Raw genomic sequence first — 23,469 nt, forward strand, 5'->3', positions numbered from 1 at the left:
TTACCAGTCTGGTCCCATCAAAATTCAGAGTTGTTCTTTACTTTGCAAGGGATGCTATGACCTGTCACAAACTCCTGGACCCTGAAATCTTCACTGATGTGAACCCCCAATTCTTCATAGGCTTTATTTTGCACCTTCTACAGCACCTATATCAAGGGTAGAAAATGAGCCACCACAAACTCAAATGAGTTGTAGGTCAATTCCAGCTGTTAGATGCAGTGTCCCTGCTATAGGCAATTAACATAGCCTCTGCATGGGGTATAAATGTGTCCATTGATCTGGAAAATACATTTTTCCCATCCCTGGATGGAAGGCAGATGAAGAACGGTTTTTATTTATATGCAGCAGGCACTACTATGCATTTACAGTTTTGCTCCCAGGCTATGTCAAATGTCCTATCCTCTGTCATCGCATAGTCTGGAGGGACACAGATTACCTGAACACTTTGCAGAATGTCACATTGGTTAGGCTACTTAAAAAAAAAAAAAAAAGGGGAAAATATGCAAGATAAATCCTATGAAGAATCAGGGGTTTACTGCATCAGTGAAGAGTTTAGGGTTCATTAGCCTGTGGCATGCTATAGCATCCCTTGCAAGTAAAGAGAAATGTATTGCATCTTATACTTCACACTTGAAGGAGGGATGCAGAATGTGTGTGGGGTTCTTTGGGTTCTGAAGGCAGTAAATGATGCATTTGGGAATATTGCCCTGACCCACTTTCTAAGTTTCACGAAAGGTTGCTAGTTCCTAATAGATCACAGAGTAGATGCAGCAGTTAGGTTGTGGTACAATAGTCTCCATTTGCACCATGAGACTCAGTGGAGCCTGTGTGATTTCTTGGTGGCAATCAGTACCATGTGGAGTTTACATCAAGTGTCAGTTAGGAAACTCAGAGTATAGACCCCCTTGCTTTTGGAGGATAGTCATATCATTTGGACCAGAGAGCTATGCATGGAAGCAGAATGAGGAAATTCTCAGCATGCTACTTGATCTTTGTATTTTTATTCATCCATTTATTTATTTATTTACTTATTTATCCAGGGATTGAAACTTTGGGCACTCAACCATCCCCACCCCTTTTTAATATTTTATTTAGAGACAGGGTCTTGTCAAATTGCTGAGAGCCTCACTAAGTTTCTGAGGCTAGCTTTGAACTTGTGATCCTCCTGCCTCAGCTCCCCGAGCCACTGGGATTACCAGCATGTACCACTACACCAAGTGCAACTGGATCTTATCAAGAGAAAACACAGCCATAATCAGCAGATACCATGAGCTAGTTCTGTCAGATACTGCTTGTGTCTCATCAAAAGATGGAAATGGTATTTTCAGGATTAGAACCAAGCAAGGTCAGAGAGCATTAAAAAACAAAAACAAAAAAAGTGCAGATGGCCCAGGTCCCTGTCATCCACCATACATCACTGGGGCTTTACGCTCATCTTGTATTTGTGGCCACCTGGAAGCAAGGAGGGGTATCAGGTCTGTATGTGGATTCAAGCATACAAGTCAAACAGCGGACACTGTTGCACTACTAACCAAACTTCCAGGGGCCATCCACATTGTGGGGAAAAGTAAGATATTCAAGGTAACATGTGCATGCACAACTGCATTGACTGATCAGAGACCCTGACAGAAAAAGACAGAAGATCCTCCCTCTTGCTTGTTCACCAACAACTGATTAAAAAAGAAAAGAAAAAGAAAGAAAAAACATGGTACAAAGTCAACAAGGTGGCCCCAGCTGTGGTTGCCACGGATGGTGGGCTTGTGGAGGAGGAGGCAGAAGCTACTCTGGAACTTCCCCCTTCACTTATATCAGTTCAGACAGGTGCCACAATTCAATGTTCCACATAGCATGTCTCAGTTCCCTGGAGCCTGCTCACAAAGCTTGCAGATCTCAAACTCCTTTAAATTGACTTCGATCATCTGCATAAGATAGAATAGCATGTACACACACACACACACACACACACACACACACACACACAAATCACCACCAAAAGAGGCTAAAATTATTGACCTGCAGGGTTCCTGAGGTCCTGAGATTCCATGAGAGCAAATCAAGTTAGTATGTTTTCTGACTGTTGTGAGTCTTCTTTAGTCTTGCCACAGAATCGACTGGGAGCTGTTAAAACACAGATTACCATGTTCTAGCCTAGAGGGTCAGATCTGAGAACTGACATTCCTATCAAGTTCTCAGAAGATGCTAATGCTGTGTGTTCAGGAGATCTCTCGGAGAGTCCCTGGCCCAGAGCAATGAGGAATGAAAGATAGACCCTGTGGGCACCAGGCTCCAACATCCATGGCTCCAGCAACCAGTTTCAATGAGGGAGGCCATAGGTGCTGCACTTCAAAGACTGGGCTTTGGAGTTTGACAGATCTGGGTTCAAACCTAAGCTTTGCCACTAATCAGCAATCTGGCATTTGGCAAGTGGAACTTTCCTTATAAGTCCCAAAGTTCTCACCTTTAAAAGGGGATAATAATAATAACATCTACTTTACAAGGAGCTTATGAGAATTAGATAATACATAGAAAAAAATGTCATGCTGCATGGTGGGGAATAAACCTTTGGTAAATAAGAATACAACAACAGATGATGCTAGTGTGTCTGAACTATAAAATATCGGCCATACACAAGTGGGTATTTTTACTGGTTCTAGCCCTTACTCTTCAACTCATATGCTAATCTTGTGGGACTCAGAAAGGAGAAAACATTAGGAAGCAAGTGGACAAGACTGTAATTGGAGCTGTAGAGGCCCTTCCTGCCCACCTCTCCCAGGTCAGCTCATTTAAACTTGGATTTGGACTTTTCTGTGCATCGGTTTCACACCTTTCATACCCACAGTACCAAATGAGCATGAAAAGCCATATTCTTTCCTCCATCTCCATCACATGCCTATCTGTGCTTTGCTAGGCCAGGGTAATGACAGCGGTGAACACAGAGCCAGCTCATCACACCCCGAAGCAATACTGTCAAACTGAACTGAACTGATATGAATTAAGGGGACATGATTTGGGGTCCTGCCTTTGGGTCCACATATGACCTTTGATTAGTCACTCTCCTTTTCTAGGCTGCAGTTTCTCACTTATAAGAAAGGAGATTTCTCAGGCTTCTGTCACTTAAGGTTACAGCTCTGGTGTAGAGGACTGAGCTAGGCCTTGGCTGTCAGCGAGGCAGAGATGGAGGCCCAGATCTGCCACTAGCTCATAGTCAAGAAGTTGCTTCCCTTCTTCCCCCTTCGGTTTTTCATTTGGATCATGGGATGGTTTCTACATAGCTACCTCCCACTCCATGGTCCTGAATTTCTTGATACTTTATTTTAAGCCTCTTGGGAATTCAAGGTCAAGGTCTTTAAACACTATCTGATACTCCTGGAGAAAGGACATGTTTCCTTCTATCCTGATGTTCCCATCTAGCCTCTGGGATCTTGCTAGATGAAATTTCCCATAACAACTCACAGCAATAATGATCATTAATATTGTATGTAATCATTAAAATAAGTAGCATCATATGACTCTCATCTCAGATGGTATTTTTTAGCTCAGAGTCTGCTGATGCTTTAGCAAGACAATGAAAGCCTGGAGGGACTGCTATTTGAGTCCTCATATAAATCTTCCCTGTATGCAAGTTAAAACCTAAAGGGAAATGGCATAAGGTAGTAAAAACAGCATCGAAACTGGCTTTAGAAGCTGTGACTTCAATGCCAAGTTCCTCTGCTTTCCAGCTGTGAGACCGTACTCAAGTGACTCAACCTCTCTGAGCCTCAGTCTACTCGTCTGTGCGTGTTTCTCAGATGATCTCACAGGGTTACTGCAAAGATCACCTAAGATAATGGATATGAAAATTTGTTGTAAACTGTTAAGCTCTCTACAAACACAAGGCATTGCCATTATGGTAATAAAAAGCAAATGGCACATGAATATTTCACAAGCATGGACTGGGACAGATTATTTGTAAAGTATTCCCAACTAATGGGGTTTTACAAGTACACACTCCCTTTTCTTATTATGAACTTCTTAATAATCTCTTTCCAAATCTTATCTTCATACTCCTTCTGTCTCCCCCATCATTCCTCTTTACTATCTCCTCTCTCACATCACAATTTATTACTGAACTCTGGGTGGCATTTGGGGAGATGGTTAGAAAAACACACACAAGCATATTTTGTAGAGAGACATAAGTAAAATGAAGCCGGAAGGCCTGGATTCTAAGCCACCACACTAAAAATTATACATCTTCCCTGTGGGTCTGTCAGAGCCGCTCATATTAGCAACACTTATAGAGTCTGAAATTAGGTTTAACAACCCCATCCCTATATGTAGCCTCAAATTTGTTCACATGTGGCATTAATGTGGAGAGGGAACAAATTAAACATGCTTGGATGCTTTGTTTTCTTTGTTTTTTTTTTCCATCTTAAAAAAAATAAAATAAAAGTTTTACAAAGCCTTTTGGAGTCTCTCTTGGCTAAAAAGGAAATCCTTTTGCCATTAACTGCTCCTGCAGAGAAAGCCTGCTAGCTGCAAGATCATGATGAGGGTAAGCATTAATTAAATCTAACTGTGAGAGAATAATTATGTACACATATCCGTCAGGGCAAGTTGTCACTATCCAGTAACAAAGTTGGATACAAACTCCATCAGCAGAACTGTCAGGCGGCTGTTAAAAGGATATAAATGTGTCCCAAAAGGATCATTTCATTTAGGGGGGGAAAAATTGGATTGCAAAGGATTAATGAGGCAAGGGGGTTTGTGTTTTCAATTGAATGTAAAATGCAAACTGAGTAAGTTGTGATATCATCACTTAACCTTAATGTTTAGCTACATTTGGACTTCTAACATGTGATAGGGGCAATTAGACCTTTTACATCAAATCGACATTTTCCATCATGGAATGAGATTAAAGGTTAGTTTTTTCAAGTTCAATTGCACCAAAGTTTACAACAAAATCATAAAATCTCATTTACACAGATGGCATATTCTTAATAATAATTAGGCGAGAAAATGAATAAAAATCCCACCAGGGTCATTAGGGTATTCAGTAAAAGATTCTTCTCAGTTGCTGCCCCATTTCTGCTGAATTTCTGTTTAAGCTCTGAGGCCCATGTGTATGCAGAAACCCCACAAAGCTGGACGTGGAGCCAGGCACTGCAAATGTAGGAGACAGGACAGTGGCATTAGAAGCAGATGATCTGCATTTATGTCCGAGCCCCACCCCCTGCAAGCTTGGACAACTTACTTCATGTCCCTGAACACCAACTTCTTTGACAAAATAGGGTTGAGAAGAAGGGTTGTTCTATTGACCTACATGTAAACACCTGGAACAGAAACTGGCAAAAAAATAAGGGACTAATAATTCTGTTGCTTCCCATTAACTATATGTTCCCATGTAGGAACAGAATAAAAACAAATCACCACACTAGCATCAGAATCGTTTCCTCCTCTAATTTCCTCTTTGCTGGAGGAATCAAGACAGAGATGATTTGCAGCCATGGTAAAGGAGTAGGAAGCCCAACTGGTTACACTGTATAGTCTTGGTGGACAACTCCATGGGTCAACACCAAAGTTATTTACTTTCACAACTTAATCATTGTACTTGAATGCTTGAGTGGCTGCCTGCCTGTTTTTTCCCTCTGTACCTTGAGCCCCATAGAAATGAGTATCTCCTATGTCTGATCTTCCTTTTAGTCCCAGGATCCAGCATGGTGCCTCACACACGGTAGGCACTCAGTTGAATGAATGAATGAAAGTCATCTTGGAGACTCAGGGCAGGAACATCAGTAGGTAGAGACACCAGGAGGGAACAGAATTCAGGAAATGGGAACAAACTATAGCAGTCACAGAGGAGGGAGCCTCCTCCTGTGACAGACATGAACTCAGAGTCTGACTTGTGTGGCTATGCTGAGGCCACAGAAGCTGGTAGTAGTAAAACTGAGATTAGAGTCTATCAGAGACCCTAGGCATTCTGGAACGCCATAATCATCATTGCAATGGCCTAACCTTGAATTTTTAAGATTTTTAGGGTTCTTACTTTTTATTTTTAACTAATTCATAAAAACAATCTGTATATACTAATGGAGTACCATGTATTGTTTTCCATACATGCACACATTGCATAATGTTTAAACCAGTTATCTACTCACAATCTTATATTGAGTGGTAACACTTTTGAAGTCCTTTCTTAAGCTTTGTGAAATGTGTGTATGTAATTGTTATAGCTCCCCTACTGTGCAAAAACACACCAGAACTTCTTGCTTCTATTTAACTGTAACTTATTATCCATTGAATAATCTTTCCCCATCTTTACACCCACTTCCCCTAGATTCCCAGTCTCTGATAACCACTATGCTGGTATCAACTTCTGAGATCAACTTTTTTCAGATTCCACACAAGTGAGATCATATGATCCTTGCCTTTCTGTGTCTGGCTTATTTCTCTTAACACAGTGATCCTCATTTCCACTCATACTGCTGTAAACAACAGAATTGTGGAGTTATTTCAGACACATTCCTGTCTGAAAACAAAAAGACAACATTGAGACCCTTCTCTGTCTTAGAATCTGTAAAGTTTCCTTCTGATACCACAGTGCTGCATTGCAGGGGATACACTGACCCTTGTCAGCCAGCTCCTTTGGCAAGGTAACAGGGCTGACACAGATGTAGGAGCAGCTCAGGTGTTAGAGGGTTCTCTGCAAAGTTCTACAGCTAGATCATACATAAGCAATAGGGAGGAGAGGAGAAAATGACATCTCGAAAAAATGATGGTTCCCTTGGCTTGTAGCAGAAACTTGAGTAACAGGACTGAAAGAAAATGCCACCACTTTGACTCAACAGGAACTGTTTTTCCAGAAGTGTTGACCTTAACCACAACCTCCCTGTACTCTCCTTCCCTCCTCAAAGAAAGAAAGAAAATGAAGATAAAATGAAATCAGTGTGCATAGATGGTTTCTTCCTACTCCCACCTCTGATTTGGAATAAATGTCTTTAAGGAATAAAAGTCAAACTATACTTAGTCATAAGTGTTGCAAAGAGTTATCATTCGAAATAAGATAAAATTTCAGGAAACTGGGCCAAAGCCAGAAAATTGAGATCATACGATGTCAAGATCCATAAAGAGAATTTCTCACTTCTTAAAAAAAAAAATCTTTGACTTTGCATCCTCTGGGGCAGAATTTTATATATGTTCATTGGATCATGTGTTCAATGGCATTTTATTTATTGCTATAGTTTTGTCTACTTGATCTAATAGATTTTATAAAATCGTCCCTCACTTTGACTATATATTAATTAACATTGTATTTCTACCATTTTCCTTTGTATATTTTGAAGCTGTGTTGTTACTGGGTATAAGTAAAAATTTCATTTCTCTCCTGACGAACAGTTGTTTTGAATCTGTATTCCTAAGGATTATTTTCTGTTTATTTGTTTCTTCTTGCTGATGTAAAGCTTATTTTGCCCTGAATGCATATTTCCCTAAAGTCTTCATTTGATTAGCATTGTCTAGTGTGTATCTTTCTTTTCCCTTCACTGTCAAGCTTTGTGTCTTTATGTTTTAGGAGACTCTTAGGTAAACAGCATATAACTGGATTTTGTTTAATCTAACTCTGATTGTTAATATGCAAACTGTATTTATTGTATTTTCTGGCACTTTGAGGTTATGCCTATTACCTCATCTTTCCTCTGCCCAGGCTCCTGGGTCCTCTTTACTGAACCCACCCTTCTCCATCCTCCTCCACCTGGAACCACAATGAAATTGGCTTCTAAATTCACAGCCTGGTTTTCTATTTCTTACACCTACATCTTCATTCTTTATCCCTAAAGGGCTTCCTTTCTTCATTTTTGATATGATTACTTGACGGAAAGACTCAGACCACATTACGATAATTTGGGATGATGTAAACACCTCTCTCAGCAATAGCTAGGTCATCTAGATATAAACTAAGACTCTTAAGACCTAAAAAAAAAATACCATTAATCAAATAAACTTAACAGACATCTATGAAATATTCTATTTATCAACAACCAAATTCACTTTCTTCTCAGCTGCTCATGGAACTTTCTCCAAAACAGACCACATTTTAGGACACAAAGCAAGTCTTCACAAATACTAAGAAAAAAAAAAATCAATACAATTTCTTACATTATTAAAAGATGTATTTTGTCCAACATTTTTGTGTTTGTGTGCATGTATGTGTGTGTATGAAGCACGAAGGTCCTCGTTAGTTTTGTCTAACATGCTAATTGAAAGTTTACTATCCTCCCTCCCACTTTCTTTCTATATAGAAGCTTTTGTTACATCTATGAGTGTATACATACATATATGATTGGCACACACACACACACACAGAGATATATGTGCATTTTTAAAATTTATTTAGAATTGGGACTTTTTCCCAAAATATTGAGACCTAATATAGAAATATCAACTAGGACCTTGGTAAAATAGTCCTACCCAGTCAGCAACAACTCCACCACCCCTTTCTCTGAGTCCCTATTTGGGGCATACCATTTCTTTAACACTTAATTCAAGTGGAGCTTTTAGGCTTGGTTTAGCTAGATAGTTCTTATCTGGGTGGGGCAGGCTCAGCTGACCTCAGTCATGCACCTGTGATCAGCTGATGTTCCCAGGCTAGTTCACATGATGGGGGGTTCCAGAAATAGCAAGAGCAGGAGCTGCGAGGTCTTTGGAGGATTAAGCTCAGAGGACACACATCATCATTTCTGCTTCATTCCGGTGGCAAAGGCAAGTCACTTAGTCCATTAAAGGTGGAAATGGATCTCAAGTTTGTCTCATCCAACCTATGTGGATGTGGAAAAGATGGGGAAAACTTGTCACTGTCACGCAGAGAAACTAGCAGATCCAGGAATGGAATTCAAGTACCCAAACCTACAAGGCATCCTCTTTTCAGGTCATTTGAACGTGTAAAATCACATAGGCCACATTGCCTACATACAGACTGACTGACGGGGGATTTTGATAAAGCACATAGTTAGAAGTCCGCAGCTTCTACTTTTTCTTTATTCATCTATAACTGAACAGGTGAATTGATTAGATTAGAGGGAGGCTTTGCATCACTCCATACTTGCAGTAACAGGGTTGAACATAATGAGGCCACCATGTGGAGGGTCTCAAACGAGCAGTTTTCAAGCTGTTTCTGGAACCCCGCCCCCCCTCATGTGAACTAGCCTGGGAACATCAGCTGATCACAGGTGCAAGACTGAGGTCAGCTGAGCCTGCCCCACCCAGATAAGAACTATCTAGCTAAACCAAGCCTAAAAGCTCCACTTGAATTAAGTGTTGAAGGAATGGTTGCTGTTTTAAGTCACTAAGTTTCAGGGTTTTATTATTCAGCAACACCACTCTGATGGAAGAAATAACCTAGAATTGTGCCTCCAGGCTTCACTGGGACCTGGTCCAGAGACTTCTGTGAAGGCCACTTGTGGTTTCCTCTCCACCCGTCAGGGCAGACAATTGACTGAGAGCTCCCTGACATATTTCAGACAGACAAGGAAAACCACCTGGAGGAGACATACACTTTCAAGAAGGCAAACTTCTCTCAAAGACACATCAGGGAAGATTTATGGAGGTAGCATGTGCTCTGACTTCAGATTAACTCTCCCGCTTCTCGGTCTAACACATCCTGGGGATCACTAGGTTGGTAGTGGCACTATGTCTGGCTGCACATTTTGGGAGGATGGTCCCTGATCAAAGATGCATGTCATTCCCCGTCTTTGAAGGGGTCAAAGCTCTGGATACAGAGCCTGGCTAATCTGCAGCATGCTTTAAAAGATCATTTCCATCAGCATCTTAGCACATCCTCACAACATCCCTGGAAATGGAGAATGGAAGATATTACCACATCCCCAGGTGCTACAGATGGAATCCTGAAGATAGTAATTAATTTTCCTGAGGATTTACAGCATGTAAGACAGGGCAGTTTTCAAACTAGGTTTTTTTACTCCAAATTCTGGACATTTCTCTAGATAACACTGTTTCCCAGTCTGATTTATAATCAAAGGCTATTTGAATTGGAGGAGATTTGTAGAAATTATCTAGCCCATCACCTTTGCTTTCCAAATTAACAACAACAAAGATTTATTAGATACTTACTATGTTCAGTGCAGCCTGCTGAGCACTTTACATACATTAACTCTAATCCTCCCAGCCTCCCTATGAGAATGATTGTATGATTGTATGATGTGCACATTAGGTAATGGAGATTTAGTGCAAAAGTCATTTCACAAAGTTAAGCAAGTGAGCACCAGAGCTGGGATGTGAATCCACACCTCTCTGATTACAGAAACTGAGAATTTGCCACAAAACCACAGAGCCTTTGAGATGGGGACACTGAGGCCTTGCAAGTGCAAGGTCTTGTCCAAGATCATGCAGCCAGGTTGATTAACTGTCCATTAATTCATCAAAGATTAATTGAGCATCTGCTATTTGTCAGGAACTGGGCTAGTCAGTGGGAACACAGAACAGCCGGGACCTAGTTGCTGCACTTGAGATTCATTAAGGGAAACGATGAGAAGTGGCCATAAATTACTCTTAATAAAGGTAATAAATGACAAATGGCTCAAGGAAGACAGGAAGGAGCTTATCCAAGCTTGGAGGAAATCTTCATGAAGAAAGCGACTTCAAGGTTTTGTTTGTTTTAAGGACGAGCAAGGTTTGAATATTGGCAGTGGAGAAAGGAAAACGAAGCAGGAGAAGCATTACCAGCTGGTTTAGTCAGCTTTGTCACTGCTGTGGGGAAAAGACCCAACCAGAAAAATTGTAGAAGGGGAAAAGTTTATTTGAGAGCTCATGGTTTCAGAGCTCTTAGTCCACAGAAGGTCAGCTCCATTCCCCTGGGCTCAAGGTGAGGCTGAACATTACAGTGGAAGAGTGAGCAGAGGGAAGCAGCTCACAAGATGATCAGGAAGTTGAGAGAGATTCCACTTTCCAGGTACAAAATATATACCGCATAGCCACGCCCCCAACGAACCACTTCCTCAGGCCACACCCCCACCTGTCTCCAGTTACCACTCAGTTAATAGCATCAGGGATTAATCCACTGATTAGGTAAGACTATGACCCAATCATTTCTCCTCCAAACCTTCTTGCATTGTCTCACATGTGAGCTTTTGGGGGGACACCTCATATTCAAACCATAACAGTGGTGAAAAGAGGGATTATTTCAACAAGACCTGGGGCTAGTCTCCAGGCAACTGGTGTCTACCTAGTCCTCCTTGTAAGGCCTGTAATTACCCCATGGTTTATGTTGAACTTCATTTCAATGATGCAAGGTCCACCTTCTTTGGCAAAAGGGGCAGTGTCTCCATGAAGTCTTTTCAAATTTGTCCCAAATAAATGTCACGCATATATTCTCCAGGCTTTGATGACCTCTTTGATGTCTTCTTTGAACACAGTATACAGTTCCTTGACAAGGAAAAGGAAGACTGCTGCAGGGGCTAAAAGATCAGGGGCATTAAGACAGGGACCAAAGAAACAATGATAGATCCTGGGGCTGCCTGTTCAATATTTAAGCAGAGCAACAACCCATTAAGGCAACTAATTTAAAGTCATTAATGTTTCTGACTATTTTCTTCCAACTAAGTGAATAATTTATAGCCAGTTACTAATAAAAAGAAAAAATATATATATATGTATTAACACAAGCCAGCGTCCTAGGGACAGTGTCCCACAATTAAAGAACATACTGTAGTTTATCTATTAGGAAGAATAAAGGAGATGGAATTAGCTTCTCTGTCCAGTGTGGGGACACAGCTGGAAAGCTTGGGAGCAAAGTCCAAGACCTGGTCCTGAAGGAAGAGCTGGTGCCTTCTCACCTCACCAGCATCTGCCTGGTTCACATATTCTTCCAGATATTCCCCAAATGCTCTGCAGTTTCACCCACAAATAGGTTTGCATATCTTCTTTCTTCTACCAGCAATGTCTTCCCATCCTCTCTCCCTAGTTAATACCAATGCGTTAGGCAAGGATTACCTCCTCTATGTAATGTTCTTTAATTACTCTTCTAGTTTTGTAAACACCTCAACTCAGCCCACACCACCTCTCTGTATTCCTTGTGATATGAATATCTAATCCCCTGCTTCCTTCAATTAAAGATTAAATGCTGGGGGACAGAGATATGGGTGGCACAACCCTATGTGGCATTCCAAAAAGTTGGGTAGAGGAGTTAAAAAATGCATAGAGCATGATCCACCATCAGCATTAGAGGTTCCTGAGGACATGGGACTGGCTCCCTGAGGCCACAGAGAGAATGAAGGGGGCAGTCCTGACTCTTTCTTACCTTGGAACAGGTGATGGTCTCAACTTATAAAATCTTGAGCTTTTAAACACTCTTACAGCAGTACTGATGACACAGAAAACAAACCAATGCAGAGAAACTATGTACACTGACTTCTAGTTACTAGAATAATTTGATATAATTTCCCAGCTCAAAGATCTCATCCAGGATAGCTAAGAGTAGAGCTCAAATCATCTGGAAATTGAAAGGTGGGCTTTGAATTCAGATCTAGGGCCTGAATTCAGAGTTCCATAATACACTAGTTGGGTAACCTTGAACAAGCCACTTAAATTGTGTAAGTTTGAGTTTCCTCCTTTGTTGAATGGGAGTGATTATGGTATTCATCTTATGAAGCTATTGGGAGCTTTTAAATGAGATGACATGCAGCACAATGCCTAGAACATACTAAATGCCCAGTACATGGTTGCTCACTCACCACTTCATTTACCCTTTGCATTCCATGACTCTCTCAACTAAATACTTCCATCCATTCATCCATCCATCCACCCATTCACCCATCTACCCAAACATCTACCCATCCATCAAGACATCCATCCAGTCATATATTTTACCATTCAGTCAATTAATATCCTTCTCCAATTCTTTGTCAAGCACTGAGGCTACAGACAGGAAAAACCATTTTTCTTTCCATCATGGACCATGAGAGTTGAAGAAAGTATCAGCTATGTGCACATGTACTTAGGATGGACTGTAGTAAGGCCGGTGATGATGAACAGCCCTGAGACTGTGAGTGCACAAAGAGAAGGGTGGTTCACTCACCTGGGGTAAGGCTGAGGAGGTGCTTCACAGAGAAGACTCTGAGGTTGGACTGAGAAAATGAGTAGCAATTTCCTGCCCACATTTTTCTGTTGGAGGGGTGAATCTTTTCAAGCAAAGCATGATCGGTACTCAGACTTAAGAAAGCAAGGCATACTGAGGGGAGGGAAAAATGGACCAGGTTTGGAGAACATGGTAGTTTGGGCCTGGGAGGTATACAGAATAAGTTGGAGCCCAGGTTAGAAAGGAGACTTGAGTAGCCAGCAAGGACAACTTTTTGATCCATCCTATTAAACAGTGTGCCCTTCATCTTAGAGGTTTTTGAGCAAATGAATCTGCATGGGGTAAACATATTGATTAAAATAAAAGTAATAATAATAGTGAAAAGAATAGCAAGTAATAAAATAATAAGCACATGTGCTCAGCGTGTGCCTTTTGCCTGTCCTGTACTGAATACTTTACAGGAGTTAGCTCACTGGGTCCTATGGAAGTCCTCTGAAGAAGACACCACTGCTCTCCCCTTCCTAATCAGCTTAATCCTGGTTCTCCTTCCTGGGACATAAAGTCATCTGAAGACTCCAGCAAATGTTACGTTAGTTATCTGACAAATAATAGAGCACAATTTAAACTGAATTAAACATGTTCACCTTATAAAATAGAATGGCACAGATTTGGTTTTTTTAAAGATGGAAACAGGAATTGGGGTCTTATATCCAACGTCTTCTGAGCCCAGCTGGAGACCCTTTAGAAGTGTGTTCACTCCCATCTGCCTTCAGACGCCTCCACTTCCAGAGCTGGAGAAACCCACTGCCATGCAGGTGACAGAATATGAGGAAAGTGCTCTAGGCAGGGGAGGGACAGAGCCAGATTTAGAGTGTTTTCCAAAGGTCACTCTAGCTGTCGGGGTGGAAGATGAATTTGTGGACCACAGGTTGGAGGAAGAGGCTGCTGCAGGAATCTGGGTGAGAGATAATGAAGAAGGAGGGGATGGATGTGTGGGGCTCTGGGTTCTGAAAGGCAGGATCCTGATGTCACTGATGATCCCAGCTACTCTTTATTAGACTGACTGTGTGCCAGGTTGGGCATCTCTTGGGTATCATTTCACACCCACGTGTGAGGTTGACATTTTACAGAAGAGGAAACTGAGGCTGTGCACAGCTCTTATTAGTTTGCTTAAGATCATTCTGTTTGCCAAAAGCAGAATTAAATTTCAAATACAAAGTCCTGCTTTTAAACAACACTATCTAAACTGTAGAAATTCAGGAAGTTGTTCTGCACACTCCAAGAAATCCTCTTCTGCCTTATTGGAAGGCTAGCACCTCTTTTTCACTGCCTGGGGGGCCACCAGGGAGGGGCTACTTATTAACAGCTGCCTCATAAAATCTTGTCACAAACACAGAGGCAGCAATTAGGTCCTCAGTAGCCTTCCACTGTCTGATGAAGGACGACGCACTTCAGTATCCTCAGACCTCTCAGGAGGAAGCCACAGTCACGAAAACACATTGGAGTTGCTTTTAGCCATGTGCTCAATTCCATGACACGGTTCTCAGCTACCCACTCCATCTGCTGGAAACCACTGGGCAACACGGACTGGGCGTGGAGCCTAATGAAGCAGAGAGAGGCCAGGTGCTCCCACTCTGGGCCAGAAGGCCCACAGCCACCTCAGTGGCAGGAGGAGAGGAGAGACAATGAAAGTCTTAAGGATTCAGATCATCATATACGAGATTCTTTGCGGTCAGAGGAGGGTAATGGAGCATTTCTAAAATTGTGTTTTTGAGGATGCTTCTGTTCTGCAAGATGTTAATAAATGTTCCAGAGGGAAAAACAGAGTCTGTGCACAAGATGGCATCACAGACACTGGGTTAAACAAAGCAGCCCAGCTTTCTGTACTGCAGCCCTCTGTCTTTAATAGATGAAAGGGCGTTTAGGAAGTTCCATGAAGAAGAGGGAGTGAGCAGAATTTCCAAAATTTTGCTTTGTTCTGTGCAAGAAAATCTTGATAAACAAGTTTGGAAGTGCGGGGCTGACGAATACTGTCCTTACCCCTTTCTCACAAAATCCTTCCCGATGGTGGCAGCAAAATTGCAAACACAGTGCTATTGAGATGTTTTGGTAATCGCTTTGACAGCATGCCCTTGAGCACAGCTGATGTGCTACTTGTCAGGAAGTATGTCTTTGGGGGGAATGAGGTCTGCTGGAGGTCAGTACCAGGAGGTTTTGGTTCAACACAGACCCTTCTCACACCATCCATTTGAAGGTTATAAAACTGAGCCACTCTCTGATCTTTGATGTCTATATACTCACTTATTCAATAAATATTATTCCGTCCTTCCTATGTATTAAGGTTCATAAATTTGAGGGATATCTTTGAGAGAGGAACATAGTAAACAAGAAAAGAAAGAAATTTTCAACTAAACTACTGCTATAGAGGAAGCAAAAAAAAAAAACAAAAAACAAAAAACAAAAATTCTTAAAAGAATGGTGTAAAAGATAGTAGCAAGTTTGGTAGCAAAAGGAGAACTTGTGATTGGGTGATCACTGGAGATGATCCTGAGGAGCTGACTACTGAGTCCAGGGCTGAAAAGTAAGAAAGGGAGAGCCAGGAGAAGGATGAGGGATAAGGGGGGACGTGCAGAAAGGGACATGACAAGGAGAAGGACTGGTGAATCCTCAGCCTCTAAAGAAGGGCTCTGCCCGCAAAACAGAAAGGAAGCCAGTTTGGCTGAAGCACAAGGAAATGCAGAGCTGGTATTGTTAGGGAAGAAGGCAGAGCCAGCTCCAGACTGCAGGGGGTCGACAGGTGTAGCCCAGAGTTTGGTTTGCATTCTAAGGGGAACAGGAAACTGCTAAAGATTTAAGTAGGAGAGTGCTCTTATCTGATTTATATTTCTAAAAAGTTACTCTGGCTACTTTGGGGGGACCGAATCACAAAGAGGGTGTAGTTGAAAGGAGAAATTAGAAAAAGTGACAGAATGGTGACAAAGAAAAACAGATTTGACACACATTGAGGAGATACAAATGGATTCCTTCATGCATTCATCCTCTGAGGACCCATCTAACTTGTAAATTAAAACAGCACGCTATCCAATCACAATCTAGGTCAAGGAGATGTTCGCTGATAATCTTACTCTGAAATTCTGCTCTAACTGGGTGAGACAGAGATTCCCAAGTGAAGAAAAAGATTATGCAAAAAAAGGGGGTGAAAAAGAAAAGGGAAAAAAAAACCCTAAAAAAACACAAAAGACTCATATGAGGCACTGTTTATAATGATGACATATTTAAACCTCCCACATGCCTAATAGTAGAGGCTACTTAAGAGCATTATGGTGCATGAAATGGATATTTCTAAAAAAAAACAGTGACATAAAAATGTGTAAGGTGTGATACTAACACATAAGTATTAGTGGAAGCTACTGACTTGGAGTCCAGGGTATTTATGGGATATACATACAAGAGGATGTGGGAGAGGATTCCTGGTGACAAAGGAATAAAGATAGATAGGTAAGACAGTAAAATTTTGAGTGACCCTGAATGCTGAATGTAGGGGAAAAAAAATACAAGACAGCATTTATTTAGTTCTTGATACAGGCTACTTGAACATTCTATGTGGTCCACATTTGTCATTTCATCAGCTCCTCATGCCAGTCTTCTAATATAAGGATCACTATTTTGTGCAATGGGAAACTGAGGCTCAGAGAGGGTTGATGACTCTTTCCAAGCCATGCAAGTAGAAACTGATTGGACTGGAATTAGCACTCAGATGTTTCTGACTTTAAGGCAACTGCTATTTAGCACAAGAGCTTCACAAATGAATTCCATCATTTTCAAAGTGTGGCCTCAGCTTAATATGCAGATCTGGGGTTTTCACAGCACTCAGGATTGCACAGGAGTGAGACCTACACACGCTTCCAACAAACAGCAAGCATCTCCCATGTGTCAGACAGATATAGGCCCAGAAATGCAAACACCACGCACGCAAGAAGCCCTGCCTTCTGCCCAGCTAAGAGCCAGACAGAAGCAAATTACAATATGTAAAAATGAATCCAGTGATTAACCCATGTATAAAGGAAAACTAGACCAACCCAGGGGGAATCGTGACTTCCACATGATACCTTCATGGAAATACACCACTGAAGTTAGACTTAGAAAGATGGGTAGGATTTCACTAGTGTAGAATATGATGGTTAAGTTAAAAGGTTTAGGATTCACTCTGATGAGTTTTTACTGGATCTACCACTTACTAGGCTCTCCCCTTGGGCATGTTACTGTAGCTCTTTCTGCCTCAGTGAGCTGATCTATAAAATGGGGATTATCCTACTGCCTCATACGGTTGCTCTGAAGATCAAATGAAATAAGATGTATACTGTTGCCTGGAATAAATTAAGTGTGAATGAATAAATTATTTTTAGAGGCCATATAGGTGAGTTCATGCAGAGACAGTGGCATTAGGAGAGACAAAGAGGTCAGAGCTCATGGATTTAGAAGAGGTGATCAGAACTCTGTGGAGCTTTGAATGTCATATTCCTGAACCTGAACATTTCTGAAGGTACCCGGTGGCCACAGAAGCTATGGAGATGGGGGAACACATAATAAGAGTGGAGTAACTGGAAACTGAAAAGTTAAAGGAAAGAAGAAGCACAACCACTTGGAGACAGAAAAGAAAGACCAGGCTTAGAAATCAGGCAATGACTAGTGTGTTCCTTCCATACACAAAGTCACACAGATGGTCAGGGAAGATGATGAGGTACAGAGGGAAAGAGGGGAAGAGAAAGAGGAGGGGCAGAAGGAAAAGTCTACTTTTATGAAATGCTGGGCATTGTTTTAAGATACTGTAAGAACCCATGAGACAGGAGTATCTTAGGGAAGTAGAGTATCCAACAAGGTGACATAGTAGCAGAACAAAAAATTTGACTTCAGTTCTAATTTAGAATACTCTTACTTTTGATCACTGTATCATTTTCATTCCTACAAAGTGGACTCAACTTCCTGTCCTTGGGGGCCTCCAGTCAAGGGTTCTTTGGACTCCTAGTTCTCCAGAGTCACACCGACAGCAATTTAAACATCTACTGTTTGCAGGTCCTGGTGCTAGAAGCTTTCCGTATATTGTTGCTAATCTTCTGAATTACTCTAAAACTTAAAGGACCCATTCATGTCTCAGATGAGGCAGCTGGGGTTCCAAGCTGTTAGCCCTGCACCCAGGGGCACAGGTCTGCTGTCTCCAAAGTGACTTATAAGGGAGAAGGCACAACAGGGTTCAATGAGCAATGCAAGCAAGGGAAGATGTCTTTCCAGCATCTCTGGGACCCTCCGACAGCCTGCTGTCTTCCTGGCAAGAGGTGCCAGGGGAGCCTACCTCGAGACTTGCTCCTCCGCTTCCGCTTCCCTGCCGAGGCACTGCGTGGAGCTGGCTGCAGCTGACCGATCTCGATGGGCGTGTTAGCACGGAAACTCTCCTTGAACTTCTGCATCAGGGACTCCACTGTCTCCTGCGTCGCCTCAGCTGCTGCTACAGGGTGGCAATGGGCTGAGATTAGGGCTTGGCCCACCCTTAGTCCCTAGAGGACTGGGCTTGGCCACCTTGAGTCTCAAAACTCCCTCCCTGACCCAGTGAAGATACAGAACCCCAAGCCATGGGTGTAAACACAGATGTAATGTCAACTTTGTTCAACATCTACTATGTTCTGGGTGCTGCCCTGTGTCCTTGGGATATAGTGGTGAAAATTTAGACACAATCCACATTTCAGGCAATTCACACTTTGGTAGAACACAAATCCCAGCAATTCTAACACTGAACCACTTATGTGATAGGAGAGTTTAGAACTCTAGAACAGTGCCAAGAAGGGTCTCTCACTCCAAGCTTTCTGAAGATAACAATATCTAAACAGAGATCTTAAAGACGAGTAGAAATTAGCAGAGGCAGATCAGGGTGGAGGTGGAGAGATCTACAGAGCAAGCATCCAAGGCAGAAAGAGAAGCATGTGTGATGGTCTGGAGCCAGAAGGAGTATGATTCTTGAGCAACAGAAAGGAGCTTAGTGTGGCTGAAATGGAGCTTGCAAAGGTGGATTGTAAGAAATGGAGCTTGAGGGAGATGGACACCTTGCAAACCATACTTAGGAATTTGGGTGTTGCCTTAATGGCAAAATATTGTTATTGAAGGGCTTTAAACAGGAAACTCAAAGGAAATTAAGTCTCTTTGTTAACAATTATTAATTTGAATATGGAGAATATAAATGGAGGCAAGGAATATGGACAGCACTGAGAATTTTGCAGTAGACTGTCATAGCCAATGGTGGCCTAAACCAGGACAAAGATCACTCAACATCTGAGGAGATAAAACTACAGTAATGTGAATATGTAGATCACTTAGCAACACCTTCCCCTTATACTGAGGGACACTGAGGTCTCCAAACAAGCTGTGTGACTTGCTCCAAGCTAGCAAGTGATGGAGTCAAGCCTTCTGATCTCCAGTCTGTATTCCATTTACAAACAATGCCTTCCAATGATTTGCTAGCAGGATTTCCACAAAGTTTCAAAACTGAGACTGGTAGAAAGTTCCAGTGAACCGAGAAAGTGAGGTCAGAAAGGCAGAGAGAAAAAGACAGAAGATGAAAGAGAAAAAAAAAAAAAAAAAAAAAAAACAAGGGTTGATTTGAGATGGAAGGAGAAAGACAGCATGAAAGGCAAGGAGAGGAAACCAGAGAGAAGACGAGGGGGACTGCTAAATGGCCCCTGTGCCTTTGTTCTGAGACATTCCCAAAGACGGCCCTGACTTTGAAATCTTCAAACTCAGCCCTCCCTCCATCAATGTCTCCGAAGGCTAGGGAATTTCTTCAAATCCCTCTGTCTGATGCCAGGAGATGGAAGGTACCAAAGACTTTCTTTGAAGAGGTTTCATCAGATAAGACAAAGAAGGCTCCTGAACATCCCAGCACCCGCTGCTAAGGTGCTCCTGTTTTCTCCAGAAATTCTCTCAGTTTAGACAGATATGTCTGCAGAGTAGATCCCACCTAGAGGGCTGAGTTGGAGAGTAGGTTCTCATCTCCAGGGACACAGGGATAATCTTTGATCACTAAAGACAACAGGCAACAGAACCGAGCTGCATGGTGGCATTCTACCTTCCTCACCACCCCTCCTTTCTCTTCTCCACAGGTATCTCCCTTAGGTCCTACTTAAGCTGATCCAAGAAATCTCCCTTAGGTCCTACTTAAGCTGATCCAAGAAGACTCCAAACGTGGGCTCCTTACTCAAGCCTGTAGTGGAGAGTCCTCCACAAGAGGCTACGATAGGGTTCCGAGAAGCAATGACAGGTCCAGTTTGATTCCTAAAACCCATAGAGAAGAGTGACTTTCCCAGAATTGAAAGAGGTAAGATGAATCATGGTAAAAAATCCAGAACAAGTAATAATCTGAAATCATCAAAGGGAGAGACTCCCCTAGGTTTGTCAGTTTTCATTCATTCACTCATCTCCCCAGTTATCCATCTCTTCATTCAACAGTATTTACAGAAAAAACCATCATGTACCTCTACTGAGAACAAGAGGCATACCTCAGTTAAAACCAAACACTGTGGTCGGCTGGCTTAACAAAACGTCATAGACTGACTTCAACAGCAAACTCTTATTTCTGGAGGGTTTTAAGAAGGTAAGTAAAATTGAGTGAGATCATAAGGAAGGGCCCTAAACTGTTCAGACTGTAGCCTTAGAAGAAGAGGAAAGGAGAGACATCTCTCTCTCTCTCCCTCTATTCCACCATATTAGAACACAAAGAGGAGATGACAGCGTGCAAACCAGAGGAAAACCCTCACCAAAACCTGACCCTGCTGGCACCCTAACCTTGGACTTCCAGCCTCCAGAACTATAGGAAAATCATTGCTTAAGCAATGAGCAAAAGTAAGGCACTTCAACCGCCCAAGCCGCTGGGATTACAGGTGTGCCTCATCATGGCCGGCCCACATTTTCTTTATCCATTCATCCATTTCAGGGCACCTAGGTTGTTTCTATAGCTTGGCTATCATGAGTTGATCTGCTATAAACAAGGCTGTGACTGTGTCACTGTAGTATGCTGTTTTTAAGTCTTTGGGATATAGATCAAGGAATGGAATAACTGGTCAAATGGTGGTTCCATTCTAAGTGTTCTAAGGAATCTCTATAAGGTTGGGGAGGGGAATAATAGAAATAGATTGAATTGGACAAAGGGTAACAAAGGGAAGGGGTGGGGAGAGGAATAGGAAAGACAATAGAATGAATGGGTCCTAACTTTCCTAGCCTTTATTTGTATACGCAACCAGGGTAAATCCACATCATGTACGACCACAGGAATGGGAACTTAATAGAATGAGTTATACTTTACGTATGTATATTCTGCCAAAATACATTCCATTGTCATGTATAACTAAAAATTTAAAAAGTACAAATTTTATAAAAGAAAAAAAAACATGAGGCACTAAGAAACTCAGTGAGACCCTGACTCTAAATGAAATAAAACACAAAATAGGGGTGGGGATATGGCTCAGTGCTTGAGTGCCCCTGAGTTCAATTCTAGCTCTAAAAAAAAAATTATAAAAGAGAAACAATCATTATTTAAGCCACCCTGTTCACTGTTTTTGTTTCATTTTGTTTTGTTTTGTTTTTGGTACCAGTGATTGAACTCAGGAGCACTCAATTACTGAGCCACATCCCCAGTCCTATTTTGTACTTTATTCTATTTACATACAGGGTCTCACTGAGCTTTATATGAGGCTGGCTTTGAACTCAAGATCCTCCTGCCTCAGCCTCCTGAGCTACTCGAATTATAGGTATGTGCCACAGTGCCTGGCTCCTTCCACTGTATTTTATCATTTAGTCCAATCAGACTAAAACAAGATCTTATTGTGGACTAGGGTGTCAACGCATGAACTGGGAGAGGCGGGAGACAAACACCTGCTTCATAACTGCTAGGCACTATGGTGAAAGAACAACCAAATCCCCTCACAATGTGAAATTATAACCAATATCAACCAAGAATTGACATCAAAATGTAAAATTTACAAGTGACGCTTACTATGCAGGAGAGGTAAAGGATGCCATGAAAGGTTATATCAGAAGACTATGAACTGGTCTAGGAAATAATGGGAACCTGCTTCAAGGAAGTGGGCATGTGACTAGGGTCTGAAGAGTATGCTTCATCAAGTGGGAGGAAGTGGTAGACATTGGGGAGGGGAGGGGAGGTGAGGACAGAAAGAGAGAATAGTTTAAATGAAGACCTTTCAGGAGAAGGAATATGGGAAGGGTTACAACTGGTCTTTGGAACTAAATTACTGACAGCAAGTGATGTGAGATAACACAGGAGAAGAGACAGGAAGCCTAACCTTCCCCCTTACCCTTTGGACCTTGTGAAGGATGGATCATGCTAAAGGTTTTAGATTAGAGTGACATGAGCAGATTGGCATTCAGGGAAGATTTTTCTAGCAAAAACAAGAAGAATTCACTGGGGAAGAACAGGAATGAAAGTGAGAAGACCAACTAGGAAAATAACATAGCAGCACCAAAGCCCAAGGATGAGATGATGGCCACCTAGAGCAGTGCAGCTACCATACAGATGAAGTCGTAGGTGGAGTAGTAGAGAGAAAAGAGGCAGAAGCAGTAAAATAGTGGACACTGAGAAGTGGGCAACTTGAGAGTTACTCTGTAGGTTAAACCACCCTCCAGTGGTGGTGGCAGACTGGAAAGGGTAGATAGACACAGGGTGGGGATAACTGGGTTTGACTCCTGGTCTTCTGGTTTTTCACAGATGCAGAACAGCAGTCCCTCCACAAGAGCAGGGACCCTGTGGAAATCTACATTTGATAGGCATGAACAAGTTTGGTTTTAGGTGTGAAAACTTGGGGGTCTCTTCGAAACATCTAAGTGGCAGTGTGGTGTGAAGACTCAGTTCTCGGGGTCACACACTCCAAGAGAGATGCCATGCATGTGTCTCCCTTGGAAGAGGTAAGAGGAAGTGTGTGTGAAGTTAAGAACAGGAACTTCTGGGGCAGTGCAGGCAACAGAATGCACACACAACCCTGTCTGTGCTGGTTGTTCTTCATTGGCACCCCAGATCCATCATGTGCTCCCAGGTTCATTCTTCCCATCTGTCAGCAGATCCCTCAGGGCTTCATCACCTAGCTCCGTGTTATCTGGCTGCTAGGTAGGTTTTGCCAGTTGGATGCTCTGGGTGGAGATGGGAAGGGAGAATGTGGAGTATATCTTCCCTCACTCCATGTCTGTTTCTGTACCATATTTGATAGAGACTAGGACCCTGGATAATCACTTCTTCTGCAGGGTCCCTTTTCCACAGTTCCAATTTGCACAAGGTCCAGTAAAACCATATCATCTCCCTGACCCTTCAGTTCTAGCAGCCAATAGTGGTTTCCTGTCATGCTCTGTTCCTG

General features: G+C 42.1%; 1 protein-coding gene across 3 annotated transcripts in view; it reads right to left on the reverse strand.

Moving 5' to 3' along the window:
- Positions 1-23,469, reverse strand: part of ASTN2 (astrotactin 2) — an 883,413-nt gene that overhangs the window by 622,965 nt on the left and 236,979 nt on the right. For 2 of the 3 annotated variants that reach the window (XM_079113407.1, XM_079113406.1), the window contains exon 4: positions 18,414-18,566. The exons of the other annotated variant lie outside the window; for it this stretch is intronic. In XM_079113407.1, the coding sequence (XP_078969533.1) occupies positions 18,414-18,566 (153 nt within the window). The remainder of the gene's footprint in view (positions 1-18,413; positions 18,567-23,469) is intronic. 3 annotated transcript variants of the gene reach the window in all.

Source organism: Sciurus vulgaris (genome assembly GCF_902686455.1).
Source record: "Sciurus vulgaris genome assembly, chromosome: 15".
Classification (NCBI taxonomy): Eukaryota; Metazoa; Chordata; class Mammalia; order Rodentia; family Sciuridae; genus Sciurus; species Sciurus vulgaris.